Below are 15,832 nucleotides of genomic sequence, written 5' to 3' on the forward strand. Positions count from 1 at the left end.
CATATCAGTATTGCCAGTCTTGAAAGTCACTTTCTTGGTTCTCGAGCCACGTTCAGGGATGGTGTCCATAAAGCAAGAAAAAAAAAATTGTCAGTATACTATAAATGAATGATGAGGGGGAGGGATTCTCCCCCGTTTGGGTTTGTCTGGAGCTGTCCGAGGTCCTGACCTTTGTGGATTAAACACATGTCGCACATATTCTTTCTTGATTCTTATTATTTTATTTTATTTATTATTATTTTTCACTGTTAAAAAACAGCCTAGATCTAATGCAATGGACAAATCTTTGTAACAATGATGGGCTAACGGAAGTACGGGTTCTTGTTCGCCCAATCACATGGTTCGTAACCCCGGGATCCGGGTCTGATTCCGCCTCTTATGTTTGCGGTGTAACCGTTCAGGACTCTAGCAGTACACACACCCACTCACAGGATCAGATGTAGACAGAGCAGTTGCTGTTTGAACACCCGATCCCACACCCAGTCCAGGATCTCCTAATAAACGTTCGACTGCACACACCTTTATCAAATACACATATCATACGAGCTGATTAAAAGTGTGCCACTCGTTCTGAGTGCAATGATTATAAGACAGACAAGAGTGCTGAAAGCAGCTGGATCTGAGACAGGCTGAAGTCTGACATAACAGGACGGGGTAAGTCAACTTATTGAGGGAGCAAATCAGGAAACATACCGGAACTGTATTTAGTGTGGGTTAGTTCAGGAAATAGCAGTCAGGTTATAAAGCTATGAATCACAAATCAAACTTTTTAAACTACACAGTCAAACGTTTTAATAATTAACCTTAATATGCTACTTAAATGTATACCATAAATTGAGACTACTAGAAATTGAGTTATATTTAAGTTTAAGATACATTGTGTTGTTATTATAGAGATTTAAAAAAACCGTGTTACCTGTCTCTCCTTCTCGTGTTCTAATAAACACGATTTTTATTTAAATATTTTACATGAATGTAACTAATCAGTTATATTAATGTAAAATATTTAAATAAAAATCGTGTTTATTGGAATTAAATCAACCTGACTAAAAACAAGAGACAGGTAACACAGTTTGTTGAATCTCTAAAATAACAACACTTAATTAGTTATATATTAGTTATATTTAAGCTTAAATATAACTCAATTTCTAGTGTTTGCCTGCTTCAGATTAACGTTGTTTAACGTTGCTTCTATACCGAACTCTAAACTGAAATTAAAACAGAACTAATATAAAGGGTGCTGTTGGTAGCCTACAATTTAGCCCCCTACTGGGGAAATTTGTTAGGCAATAATTAAAACATGTATATTTTATATTCTGAGAATCAATTTATGGTGGAAATGGAATTTACTATTAAATTAATTGTTATCCCCTCCACCGCCCTATATTTGATTTTAACATTTTCATTTTTATAATTTTAGCTCAAATGTTTGAATTCAAAACGCAAATAAAATTCTCAGAGAAAAAAACAATTCAGGGAAAAATAAAAAACAAGAAAACATGTGGATTCAGGTAGTAATATCTCTTTAAATCTACAATTTGCTTTTATAGTGTGTAATCATGCAAGTCTTTTACAGCTATAACCTGATATTAAAAACACAATTAAATCTTCAGATATATACCAGATTTAAACAATTGTCTTTACAATTTGTATTTTATTCTAGTTTATTCTCCCTTAATTTTCTAATTGTTGCATTTAGGAGCCAGCATGAAGTCACCCATGTCGCGTGGACGAACTGAAGAATCGCCTTGCATCCGGGGCTTGTTTTAAGTTGCCTGCGATCTATTTAATGACTCAGGCAGCTAAAGCAAGTCTGGGACGCCGGAGACAACACGACAGAACGCGTCAGAACGATGCACGGAAGATGAGTAAAAATGATTACAGATGATATTAATGTTTGTCGATAATGATGCTACTCTGACAGTTTAAGCTGATGCAATCAATCATTGTGCAATTTATACATGTTAAATAAACACAAGTACCTGACATATTTCACGATCATAAGACTTCTTTACCCTTTATTACCAAATATTTACATTTATCGTCAGTTTTAAACAATAAATACACACCCCTGTACATACAGTCAGCATTAGCATGTTTACTTGGCACAAAAAAAAAAGTATCTTCCTTATCGGTTAGTTCACGAGTGGAATGTCGTATGAATTATTATCAAATATAGGGTGAACCCAATCTATTTTGTTATTGTTGTTGTTGTTTTAACAGTTTAACACTCAGAAATTACAGTGTAAAATATGTATAACACAATCTAAATCTATCTACATTTATCTTTGTTTGGTTGTTTGTTAAGATTTGGTTTTGTAAAAAAGGTATATAGCCTACATGAAATTCAAGGACTTCTATAATAAAAATGTGTAATCATTATGATAAAAGACTATTGTTATTGTCTATTATGCTCAGTTTAGAAAGGTACAATATTACGCAAATTTAGAAAGTTAGAATTTTATGTGCTATATTAAAATGAAAAAAAATATTTCATCCAGTACATACATGCATTATATAACCGTCAAGAGAAGTGATCATAAGGCAAGGCAGAGGGTTTACCATATCATCTATTGCTCATTAAAGCAGCATAAGTTTGGGATAAAATGTTCTTGTTTACCATTATGCACCGAGGCATGGTTAAAAGGTAAATATTCTCAACCAACATGGAACAGGCCTTTCTGTTTGCAAAGAGGTAAAAAGGCGGAAAAGAAAAAGGATCTGAACCGGTTTCCATGTCAAACACTTCAATTTTCCATAGAAACTCTGATCTTAACGCAGAAACTTTATTAAACCTTGATGGTGGATTGATAAGGCCGAATTTCTATCGGTTCCTTTTTATTGTGGAGACGGGGAGGGATGACAGAGGTAAATTGCTCTTTTAATTAAACCAATGCACCAAAGGAAATTGCTGTCTGAATATTGTCTCAGAGATAGGGCTTGTGACAGTTGCCTGGAAACTTCAATCTGTCTCGCATTTATTCCAGATCACAGTTTTGAGATAAAGTTTAATAAAAATCTTTGCGCCAATGAAAGCCTACCCTTTCACGTCCTCCACCGCCACCACAATGCGACAGAACTGCGGAGGAAGCCTTATGTTTAACATGTATCTCTCAGGTACACAATCTTTTTGTGTGTAAAATGAGAAATATTGCTGAAATGACTGAAAAGAAAAGGGCGATGCTAGGGGTCCGCGGGTGCAATGCTGCGCACCATCGCCGGTGCCTCTGACTTCTCCATCTGGAAAGCATGTCCTCTTTTGTCGGAAATCGGATATCCTTTTTCCTGGACGCGTTTCCTGACCTCCGCGCTGAAGTCTGGGCAAATACACCGAGCAGCAACACGACAATACTCATAATATTTAACCTCTTTTGCTGCGATTTGTTATTTATTGATGAGTGGCATTAGCCTACGTGTTTTGTCTAAAATTACGAATTACAAATACACAGACGGGGAAATATGTTAAATGCATCTGTTGCGTTTTATGTTACTCCAACATTTCAGAAGGCATTTAAAATATCAATCACAGCTAATTCTAAATGTCAGACGTATTTTCAAACGCTTTCTTTCAGACCCTACAGAAAATCTTTTGAAGGACAGCAAATGCTCTTCTTGGACCCCCATCAACACAGGAGTGCAAAAAGGTGAGTGTTGCGATGAATTGTTGACAGGCAAATGCTCTCACTTTCGTGCATAAATAATAATAATAATGAAAAAAAAAAATATTGCATAATTTAAAACATATTCTATTGTGTGGTTTGTTTGTTTTTCTTTTCTTTCTCTTATTGTATTGTTGTAACTTTTGTAACTGTGGCTTCTCTTTTTATGATTCATTGACATTGTTTTTTTTTTATTGTTGTTTGATTTATTGCTCTTGATGGTGACCTTGAGTGATCTGAAAGGCGTCTTAAATAAACTATTATTATTATTATTATTCAAAGGGATTTGACTACTTATTTATGATTTTATTTTGTTTTATATTTATGATGAGGCCTATTTTTTTCCCCCAAAATTATGTGTTCCCAAAAGAAGGTTTCAGTGAATATTTCTTTAAAGAACAATTTTTAGTTCTAGTTTAAGGCCCCGTTTACACTAGTGCGTTTTCGTTTTAAGACGGTTACGCCTATCGTTTACACTGCTCCGGGGTTTTCGACCCTCGAAAACGGAGACTTTTGAAAACGCTGCAGACCCATTTTAGTTTGAAAACTCTGGGGTTGCGTTTCAGTGTAAACGGACCAAAACGGATGGCGTGGCTGCCCACATTCACGCTGCGTATCCTTGAGGACCGTGTAAACAATAACATCATGCGCATTGTTGTACCCACAGATGTATAGGTAAACGCCGTTTTAAAATGAAAACGCACAGGTGTAAACGGGGCCTAAGAACCTTTTAACGCTACAGAGAAGGGTTCTTCATGGAACCATAGATACCAATAAAGAACCTTTATCTTGAGAACCAAGAAGCCAATACACCAAAGAACCTTTAATGAAAAGAAAAAAAAAATCTCCAAAGAACCATATATATATATATATATATATATATATATATATATATATATATATATATATATATATATATATACATACATAAAACCATCTCAATAAAAATCTTTTGAAGAATGCCCTTTACTCTCACTCTTTACAAAGAATAGGTCTGCTGATTACAAAAGGCCTGTCTGTTTTCCCTACATTTATGTAAATCTACTTTACTTGCATTTTAGGAAGTGGACAAATCCAGCTATGGCAGTTTCTTCTGGAGCTGCTGTCTGACAGCGCCAATATGAGCTGCATCGCCTGGGAGGGCACCAATGGAGAGTTTAAACTGATAGACCCGGACGAGGTGGCCAGGCGGTGGGGGGAACGCAAGAGTAAACCGAACATGAACTATGACAAACTGAGCCGAGCTCTGCGCTATTACTACGACAAAAACATCATGACCAAGGTGCACGGAAAGCGTTACGCGTACAAATTTGACTTTAACGGCCTGGCGCAAGTGTGCCAGCCCTCCTCAACCGAACAAGCTATTTACAAATTCCAGAGCAACTTCGCTCCCCTCCAGTTTTCAGGCATTTCCAAACTCAGTCTGGTTGCTCCAGGTGCTGGTCCGTCGGGGTTCTCATACTGGCCCGGATCTCCTCCGACCCTCTATCACAGCCACAACCTGCAACCGCCTGGACCCTTCGGTGCCGTGTCTGCGTCACATATAAGTTGCGTTAACAATATCAACAGTTTAAACAACCTGAATAATATCAATAGTCACTATAACTGATTTTTTTTTTCATTCTCCTCAGGAGTGCGCGGTGATAGTCTAAGGCTAATAGGGCCTATTCAAAAGCGCAACTGATTTTAACATTTTAGACTAATATTCCAATCATACCCCAAATAAGAATAAATAAATAAATAAATGAAAAGGCCTTTATTCGATTGAAAGGATAATTTGGGATAACATTTGGTGGATTGTTAATGTTGATCACTTTAAGATAAGAAAGCAATTTAGCGCCATCTTATGGAAAAAAGCACTATCACTTCGTCACTGGTTAATTCGTCATTAAAATCAGCTGGTTCGTCGTAGTCTGCAGAAGTGAAGAGAAAATTAACGCAATGTTGGAAACAAGTCTACATGGTATGAGAACAAATGGTAAGAAGCAAAATAGAAGAGTTCAGATGCAAAAGCCTCTAGAATAAGTGCCATCTGAAATTTTCTTCTAAAATGATCATTTTCTCAGGCTTTCATGTGTAGGTTCAGTAATTTATCTAAAGTGAAATAATTGAACAAAGGAGCCTGAGAAAAATGCTGATTATATAAGAATATTTCAGATGGCACCTGGCTTTTGCATCTGAACTCTTCAAATATGTTCGCTACACTTTTGTAATCGAGCATAGTTAGCACGCATGTAAAGCGCTTTGATATTTCATTATTTATTTTATCGTCGACATTGACTCGTGGACGGTGTCTGAATATTGGGCATAGGGCTACATTTTAAGAAGCGTATGTCCTAATAAACCCTAAAGAATTTTTTTTTTTTTTTTCATTTTCGTATGGTCCACTTAAGCACGCAAAGACTGATCACCAGTCTGTGTCCTCGCCTTGTTTTCACTCAATTGATTATTTAGTTATAATGTATTTTGCTTGTGACGGTACATTAAAATGATTAATGTAAAAATTATGACCTGTTTTATTTGTTCATTGTGTGTTTCTGTAGTATTAACACATCCTGTTTGGGTGGTTTATAAAGTAATTTTAATTTATTCTATAATATGTGTGTGTATGTATAGGCTAATGTATTCCATGAAAAGTCTATAATGTTTATCATTAATCATGTACATTTTAGTAATAAAAATACACTTATTAAACGCTTTTTATACTATTAAGTAAACGTATGGGGGTTTTACAAGTAGGCCTAGCTATAAAGTAGGCCAGTGGTTCCCAATCCTGCCCTGGGGACCCCCCAACACTGAACGTTTTTGTTGTCTCTCTTATCTGACACACACATTTGAGGTTTTGGAGTCTTCACTAATGAGCTGATGAGTTGAATCAGGTGTGTTTGAATAGGGAGACGTCTAAAATGTGCAGTGTTGGGGGTTCTCCAGGACCAGGATTGGGAACCACTGTAGTAGGCTATACATTTAAATAATACATAGCCTATATTAAACTAAATGTTCTTATAGGCAGTGTAACAAGAGAAAAAGAAAGCGGATCAATAAAATACATGGAAAGGAAAATATCGCATAAAAAAGTGGAAAGTCTGTCTCCCTTCTCCATCAAAACAGAAAAACGGCGTCTGTGCGTGTGCGCACTCTTCGTTTTAGAATTACACAATCTGGACACAAGAGGGCGCCATTTATCTGTATTCGACCTCAACTATGAGAGAGACCGCGCCATAGGACATCATTTTAGATTCATATATCAAAAAACAAAAAGGTACAAACCGCGGAAATAAAATCCAGACATATTCCTGTAACGTATCAAGATTGAGATCCAAATGGTAATGCATTTCCTACTTTGTGGAAAATAGCTTTCTTATTTAATTGGCTGGTAGCTTATTTGATAGACAAGGAGTTTCTCCAGCATGGCTGTGTATTGTGAGGAGACCCATAAGTTCCATCAGTGTGATCTGCATGTCAATAGCAGCTCTACTGGGGTCCGCCATTTATGGCAGGATTTGCTTGCACTGACACACTGGACCTATTCTGAATCCAGCTCTAGTCTGGCCAACAGACTCCAACTTAGAAAAAGTGCCTGCACAGACTTGGTGCTTTCTTCAGTTAAAACAATATTTGTATATGAGATAAATAACAAAAAAATCAAGAAGCCTATAAGTTTTGCTTAATCGTCACACTTTTAAATATTTCTTATGCTTGCTTTAATTTTGAAAGTCAATTTTTGTGTAGACACATCTTAAAAACTTGGTTTTGAACTTTTTGTCCATTGTTGCCCAGGAGGAAAGGCCATTTAGCATAATAGGCTCCAACAGTACTTACAATACATGGGGCAAGTTGTCACAACAGAACCTGCCTATCTCTTTTAAGCTTTTATTCTAAATTTAAAGCGCAAAACAATTATGAAACACTTTTTTGTGACAACCAGCCCTGGCCTCCCCTATATTGAAATTACATAATTATTTTTTTCTCCAAAATAATCATTACACATCTGTGCATTTGTCAAAAATATAAAAGTACTACATAGAAAATGTCCTTAATAGGGTTTTAACTTTTGATGACCTAAAATATTTAAAACAATTTATCTGTTTACATGTAATCCTACAGAAATAGTTACACCCAAATACAGTAGAGTAAATGTACAATTCTTGTTGTTGTTATTATTACTTAAAAATAGCGACCTTTTTATTTGAGCTAAGTAGGGAAAGTAAAAATGTAAACAATAACAACAAAGAGCATCTAATCTATATATAAGGTCTACCCTCCGTAGGTCTCCTCAGTGCTCGCTAAGATAAATCACTCTTATAATAAGCTCTCCTGAGTTCTAGGGTGTCACTGAGTAGGTGAATGTACAAGAGTTAATCTGGACATTATCTGTGCTAAGTCCAGTGCAGCGGCTTTTGCATAACACACAGGTGGGAGGAAAACATTTCAAATCTCTCCTTCCCTAAACAAGTGTATAAAATCAAACATGATAAAATACTTTTTACTTTATTCCTTCCTTATAAACTAACTGGTAATGTTTTAAGGCACTTAAAAAGGCCAAATGCTTTAGTTTCTTATATGGCAGATTGTGTTTACAAGCATGGTGCCACTTGCTGGTCATGTTGGGTCAAGGATAAATGCTATCATTAAAGGAAGCTGAAGAGCAATCAATCTAATTTAGGATTGTTAATGGTTATTAGCCCCCCTAAAAGGATGCTGAAATAATTGTTTCTGGTAAACACAACCCTCTGTGACAGGAGAGGAGTGTTGGCTGGTAGCCTCTAGAGAAACCTTAATGAGCAATGCTGCTTTGAATCTGTCAGTGTGATCCAGTGACTAACTCCCAGCCAGTGGGTGGCACTGAATGTATCATCCATTCAAGTCAGTCACGGAACGCCCACTCTGACTCTATATATAGTAAACATCCTCCATCTCGCTCTCCCATAGAGAGACTGAAAAAAAAGTGTAATCACGTCTGTGGCTAATTATTTCATACTGAATGATTAAAAAGTGTAGGCAAAAAATACCCTGCTCGAAACATTCTATTAATGTCATGTCTGTTTTATCATAAATAAAATAAAAAAATAAAAGCGATTCCAACAATATTGTTCATTCATGCCGTTATTGTTACAGTTGTGCTGTGGTCTCTGCTATATTTTACATTTAGAATGATTAAAAAAAAAAAAAAAAAAAACATACTGTATCTCGAACGAGCCATTTTATGGATCTCTGTCATAATTTTTTAACCTTCATATCATTCCAAGCCTGGTCGCTGTATGCTTTCACTAGATGATAAAGAGTGGCATTAAAATTCTTCAAAATTTCTTATTTTTTGTTCCGTATAGAAAATAATAATAATATTGGTTTAGTAAATAAATAAATAAAGAGGATGAGTAAATTCTGACACAATTTTTTGGCTGAACTTTTCCTTAGAACAAAAGACGTATATTCTTTATTAAAAAGTATAACATTTAGATAAGTTATTTGTTTGGAAAGGAGTGCTGTCTTGTCTTGACATGCTCATAGGAAAGGTTTCTATTCACTGACCTGCCAAAAGAGTATTACTAATGACACTTTGATTTCCAATGTGATATAACCTATTTCTACTAATCTGGGATCAGTTAGTGGAAAGACTTAGATAAGACCTCTTATATACAATATATATATCCAGAGCACAGTGTCATAAGGGCAAGCAGACGGTAGCTACTGAAGAAAGCCTCCTGACAGATTAAGAAACCATTTTAACAAGTACAAAAAAAGAACTAATCCTGTGCTTGCCACTTTTGTTAGGGTCTCTGGGGAAATCACTTGTTTACTGAGGATCCTGCAGTCTTCATATGTGCAGCTAATAAGGCACAGCCATTCAACAGACAGAACATATTAGTGTCAGTGATATTGTTTTCATTTTTGAATCAGTTGTCCACCATTTAGAACTGAATGGAGAATTCCTTTTTGAATTCAAATTTAATTTAGAAATTCTGGAATTAGACTTAGAAAACTGGAATTTCAAGAAAAAGAATGAACAAAGGTCTGATTTCCCCCCAAAATTGTAAATAAAATATTCAGAGTATTTCACAAGAAAATACAATTTCATGCTTTCTACTTCAAAATGTTATGTTTAATTCAATGTCACATGCTGTGTGTGTGTGTGTGTGTGTGTGTGTGTGTGTGTGTGTGTGTGTGTGTGTTTGTAATTATTTGTGAAATATAGACTACAATTTGTGAGTGTAATAGTAATTTCTAAGTAGGTTTCAAAGTATTTTTAGATACACTGAAAAAACTAAATGGTGTAAAAACAATTTACACTCAAAAGTTACCAACAAATTTCGTAAATATTTAAGAACTGGCAAGTAAGCTGTAGAAATATAGGGGGAAACGAGGTGGCTGCATGTTGCTTACAACAGAAGCTTTAAAAATAGTTCCAAAACTGGGACATGTGTTGATTGCGAGCTAATTTCCTACTTCAAGACTACTTGACACAAATAGCCTCCTTGACGTATATTTCTTGTGTGTACGTGGCCACGCGCTGCTTGAAGACAAAACGCGTGAGGTTCCTTAGCGCTGTGAAAGAGCGATCTTGCGGTTACTATAGCGACAGAACAGAGAGATGAAGCCCCAGTTCACATGTCTTCCTCTGACCGAGAGAAACCCCTTTCACAGACTGCAGCAAATTCCGGCCAATGAACTCGAAGATCATTCATGTCGAGTGTTTTATTCACAACTCTGCGAGACTCACTCATTCTTGCTTTCAGGTGAACGGGACTGGTTGAGGATGAAAAGACGCAGCCTTAACAAAGACGCAGCCTTGGAGTAAAGTCGTAAACAATATTGATCCATCTGTAAATTAACTGTAGATTCATAATTAATATTAGTTTCCTTCCTTTTTCAAAAACTATCATTAGGAATCAAAGGGCAACTAATATAAAGGCAAAATACATATACAAACCAGTAGAATAAACAGAGAAAAAAATATAGCTTGTTAGTCAAACGAAAAAGTAAGAAGAAGTAACTTCAAATGTAAGAGATTTTGAGTTTTATTGTACACTGTAGATATAATGGATATGCCTTGTCCCAAAGATCAGCTGAAGTTGTGGATGCTATATAATTTTATAATATATCGTAAAATGGCACGTGGTCAGTGCATTAATGAGCTTATACATTATCGATCAAGAAAACCAGTCACACTGGGTTTGATTTCATTCAACCAAGAGCACTGAAAAATCATGTCAAAGTATAAAATAAACTACAAGCATGATCTGCCCATTTTCCTCAAACCAATGTGAATCAAAACAGTAAGATCACCCATGAATTGGCACATAGAGTTTCTCAGTGAATAGAAAACACTTTCAAGTTTCAAATCCAGAATGGCTGGAGACAGGCGTCTGTCAAAAATATTGTAAATGAGCACAACAGGTCAGCACCTTGGATAGTTCCATTCACATCCTCAAATGGAGCATCCTCCTCCTGAGACCCAAACAGTCATTTGTGTATGTACTAATAGGCCTACCTTTTAATCCTTGATATGGCAACTTCCAGGCTTTTTAATAATAAGATGGCCAATACAATAGGCTATAACATAAATGGTAGGCTATATATTTTTGGAACTAAACGGATATTACGCTTGTTAGGCTACACCAAACACTTTAATTATGTAAAACGATTCAAATGCAACATTAGACCTAAAATATATAACTTTTCTTTAGGTCTCAGGAGGATAGTGACCCGAATGACAGATGAGGCTGACAATTATATAGAATAAACGTTGTGCCTTCCCTTTTTATGAATGACTGTGAATCACAGCAACAGATGAAAATCTATACGACATGCATAAAACTGCAGCTACACAGGTGAAGCCATGTTGGCAATTACAAATCATTTCACCGGGGCTACTTTATAGCCTACTGTTAAAACAAAGCCAACACAACAGTGTCATAAATACTAAATTGATAAATCGGCTCAAGGTGCAACGTAACAGTCAGTCAGGCAGAGCTGATAAATCACAAGTAATTGATCTCTGCTCAGATTCTGATCACACTCAGCGGTCCAGTTCGCTTCCATCCTTCTTATAATCTCCTTCGTTTTTTAAGTCTTGGAAAACCTCTGTGAAAAAGTGCGGATCTATATTAATCTGCAGCATTTTGCTGCTCAGTTTATCGATGACATCTAACGAACGATCCCAGAACACGTCCTTATTGGTGTCGATCATGAAGGGCTTGAGAGGGTACGAGATTTCGTTCCCTATGTAGGAATACGCCAGATAGAGGCAGGTCAGAAAGGTCCCGTGGAGTTCACGTGGATTGTCAACATCCTGGTTTACAGTTTCCCGAACGAGCAGATAGACGAACACGAGGTTGGCAGGCGTGATGAACCCGTGGTCCTGCCAGCCCTGCAACAGCAGAGTCCTGTCCACGTTTCGGAACCAGAGGACAACCTCGTTTGGGGTGAGTTCCCTGACTTTGCAGCATCGTTTGCAGAGGAATTCGCCCAGACAACGGAGCAGCTCCCCGGTGGAGGCCTGGACGATCACGCGCCTCGGCGAGACGAGCGACCGGCTGCTGGGCTGCTTCTGAACCGACACCAGTTGCTTCGCCGCTGGAGTGAACTGGTCCTGATTCTGGTCCAGATGGGGAGGAACCGTGGGGATGGGTACCGCGAGAGGTCCATTTTTCGTTGTCTTCTCGGACTGTCGCGATTTCCTGGAGTTCTCCTGATTCAGATGCTCGACCTGAGTATCGCTGCTCGCTGGCAGAGGAAGAGGATTCGGACTTACTTTCTTGGCACTTTTTTTCTTACATGATGCAGTCACTAGCCGCTTAAATGTGAGCGTGGACACGACCACTGACTGCTTTTTAAGGCTTTTCTCTGTTTTCCCGTTGGCTTCGTCTCCTCCATCTTTCAGAATGGTCCCCTTAGTTCCTATAGGGGATATAGAGAGCACGGTCCCCATATCGCAGACAAAAATATTATGTTACGGCCCTGCGAGCGCGGAGACGTCGCGATGGAAATTGAACGTATCAGATCACAAGGGCAGCTCCATTTGGTTAGTAAAACAGATAGGTTAGCAGGTGTACTGATAGCTCATCAGAAAGGAAATTCCCGAGCAGTCACACTCCCTCCACTCCTTCTGTAGTAGTCACTGCAAGCCAAGTCCTCCTGCATTGCCTACCTCAACTAGAGGGGATTTGTGGTGAGCCAAACCAATCTGACATCAGCTTCTGCTAACCGGGATTATCCCAACGTGTCTGCGTAATTAGCCAACCTCAGGGCTACAGAAGACGAATGACAGACTAAAGCACCAATAGAAGCAAACGCCTGCGTTCACATTATCACTTCAGAAGGTGGAATTTTTAGACCGCATGAGCCAAGTATAGTTCTGCTAATCCCAGACAGGGCACAGTTCTCTCCTTAGCTCTTCCATTTAACCTACTTAGCACTGAAATAGTTGAAAAAGAAAACAATAATCAGTGATTAACCAAGATAAATGTAATAAGAAATTGCATTTTTTAAAAAAGGAAAATTGTTAGGCTATTTGTTATTAAAAATATTTGTCCCTGAGGGTTTCCTAGACATAAAAAATAAATAAAATAAAAATAAGATAATTCTTTGCACATGTTTTTTTATGTTTGGAACAACTTACTAAAAGCAAATTAATCTGTTTTGGCAGAAACGGAGGTTACATGAGTACTCCTTTAAGTTTCCATGAGATTATAAAAGGAAACCCAAATTCATCAAGCTGCTCTGTCACACTTAAATCTGGATTAAAGCAGAAAACATTAACATTTGTTCTGTAAATAGCCTATTTACGACAAATTCAATCATACTTCATTTATTAATATTTGTCAGGAGACACCTATAAGTGTCATATAGGGATTTTACATTCGTTCTGCTGATGATAAAGAAGATATGATGCAAGATATCAGAATGTAATACAAGCATGAAATGTCTCAAATCCTGTTTACGTTTACAGTTTTCATAATACATAATTCCAGGTTTATTAGACAGCTAGATCAACTTTCACAGTAACACACTTGTTCCTGTGCAAGTTAAATGGTATGGTCTTTGTCTTCTTGCTACTGACCCCATGCTGATCTCCCATCTGTCTGATCATAACAGCTGGCAGGACAGATAAACTGTAATACATGCCAAGGTACCTTTGAATTATACAGTATTATAAGAAAAAAAAAATCTAGTCTTTAAGGTATTTGCAGAGTGTGTAATTTTATATATATATATATATATATATATTTTTTTTTTAAATAACAGTGCACATTATGGCACAAAAACAATCAGATACAATGACTCACTACTCATATTGAGAGTATTATACTTTGAAAATATGGTATGTTATAGTGCACATAATGTGATAACAAAACCTGCTCCAGAAACTAGGACACAGGGAACCTGTGAGACTCAGAGGAATTGCCCACAATGCAGCGTCTCACTTGAACTGACAGTACTGCAGTCAGAGCAGCATCTCTGTCTATGAATATGCAGGGGGAGGGTTATGAATATTCAACTCTAGTAGCAACCTTACACAGTTACTGTGAAAAGCAATGTGTCTGAAAAGAAAATGATTACTTTTTTCTCCTTCTCAATCTGTCAATCCAGTAGGCTACATTTCTACTAAAGGGCAATGAAATTATCTCTTTTCATAATACCCAACCATAATTGTATTAGCTATCGTTGAGCATCTGTTTTTAATAAATTATATTACAGTCAAATGTAGCATTTGCCAAGCTTGTCAATATTACCTAATTGCTGCAGTTATGAATCAGCATCACGAAGACAACAGTTGAGAGACAACTGTTGTGGAGGAAGAACTTGCTGAATCAAGGCAAGGATATGCGAGTTACGTCTCAGATTTACAGCAAATTCTTTTATATTATCATTCTTCAACGAAGCCAGATCATTAGATAAATCAGTAAATCAAAGCTGTTTATTACCACTGTCCTAATTTATTCTTGGAAGCCACTCCTTGCACTCTCTCGCCACCTTGTGGTCAGATATACAAATGTAGCCTACAAAACTAATGAAGCAAAGTTGGTCTAAAATTGGATGACACTGTCCAGCTGCATACGTCACATCACATATTGTTCATAAATATCTGATCTTATAAATGGGGGTATATATATAGGTGTATTAATATTTATTTTTATTTTTATTAAAAATATTTCATACATTGAAACAATGTATATATTAAAAAAGTTATATCTTATCTAAATTAATAATCATTAAAACTAAAATTATTTGTTTTAAATCATCACAACATTGTACATTACACTGTAGGCTACAGTATTAAAAAATAATTTTGAGATTTGTTTTGGATTACATTTAACAGTGTATTAGTTATTAAGTGTATTAACTTTAGTAAGTGCTAGATGAAGGCAAAAGTAATTTTGAATAGGGAAAATAAACATGCACAATTGAATATCCAGTATAGATACTGAACAATAATAAAATAATAATAAAAATAATAATAAATCATGCTGATCATGAATTCTTTTTGATCATGAATTCTTAATTATAAATATATATCCTGGTTTTCTCAAAGTATCTGAAACTCATTTCAGTTAATTTAATCACTACATTATGTAAGGACAGAAGAGGGCACCATCTACTAAGTCTCAGGAGTGCAAGCGTTTGGAAGAAGTGCAAAATCCTGATGATAGGGAGAGCTGATGATAGCCCCTGTCAGCAACGCCCTTCAGCACCTCAGGCTAATATTTAATAACCCCAGGCAAGAGCTAGCGAAATTATACACCCCCGGGATCCCTATCTGTCTAATATTCTCACTCATGACAGAATCCTGCTTTCAGCCGAGGCACTGCTGCCAACAGCGAAATCTCTGAACAAATGCTGACTATACCTCCCCAGCTGTTAGCGGAGGAAAAAGCTCTTCATATGAAGGACAACCATTTATTCAATTTGTCCACATTTAGGTGGAAATACTTGGAACAACACTGTAAAATTTAAAGGTGTTAAATAGAGTTTATGGAACTATGTAATACAGTTTTAAGAATGCACACACAGCTGCATGTGTAGAGTACAAATACCACCCTACCACAATTAATTACCAAACATGTTAAAGGGTTTATAGGAAAGAACTATGAGGATATAATCTGTGCCAAGGACAATAAAGAGAAAAACTCAATGAACTTAACTATGTCATTGTGCATAATAGGCTGTGG

At 36.7% G+C, this 15,832-nt stretch overlaps 2 protein-coding genes across 3 annotated transcripts; one reads left to right on the forward strand and one right to left on the reverse strand.

Moving 5' to 3' along the window:
• The first annotated feature begins 2,438 nt into the window (after positions 1-2,438).
• LOC109061775 (protein FEV-like) lies at positions 2,439-6,403 on the forward strand. 2 transcript variants are annotated; one of them, XM_019078863.2, is made up of 3 exons: positions 2,439-3,117; positions 3,573-3,644; positions 4,721-6,403. In XM_019078863.2, exons 1-3 carry the CDS (start codon positions 3,030-3,032, stop codon positions 5,266-5,268), a joined length of 708 nt encoding a protein of 235 aa, XP_018934408.1. In that variant the 5' UTR covers positions 2,439-3,029; the 3' UTR covers positions 5,269-6,403. The 2 variants fall into 2 exon arrangements, with proteins under 2 accessions (XP_018934408.1, XP_018934407.2); XM_019078862.2 differs by lacking the exon at positions 2,439-3,117 and having other exon boundaries at positions 3,127-3,644.
• A 4,215-nt stretch (positions 6,404-10,618) lies between these two features.
• On the reverse strand, positions 10,619-12,933 carry LOC109061776 (cyclin-dependent kinase 5 activator 1-like). The gene has a single exon (XM_042731029.1). It carries the CDS (start codon positions 12,589-12,591, stop codon positions 11,680-11,682), a length of 912 nt encoding a protein of 303 aa, XP_042586963.1. The 5' UTR covers positions 12,592-12,933; the 3' UTR covers positions 10,619-11,679.
• Between the last annotated feature and the right edge of the window lie 2,899 nt (positions 12,934-15,832).

The sequence above is a fragment of the Cyprinus carpio genome, chromosome B9, assembly GCF_018340385.1.
Source record: "Cyprinus carpio isolate SPL01 chromosome B9, ASM1834038v1, whole genome shotgun sequence".
Lineage (NCBI taxonomy): Eukaryota > Metazoa > Chordata > Actinopteri > Cypriniformes > Cyprinidae > Cyprinus > Cyprinus carpio.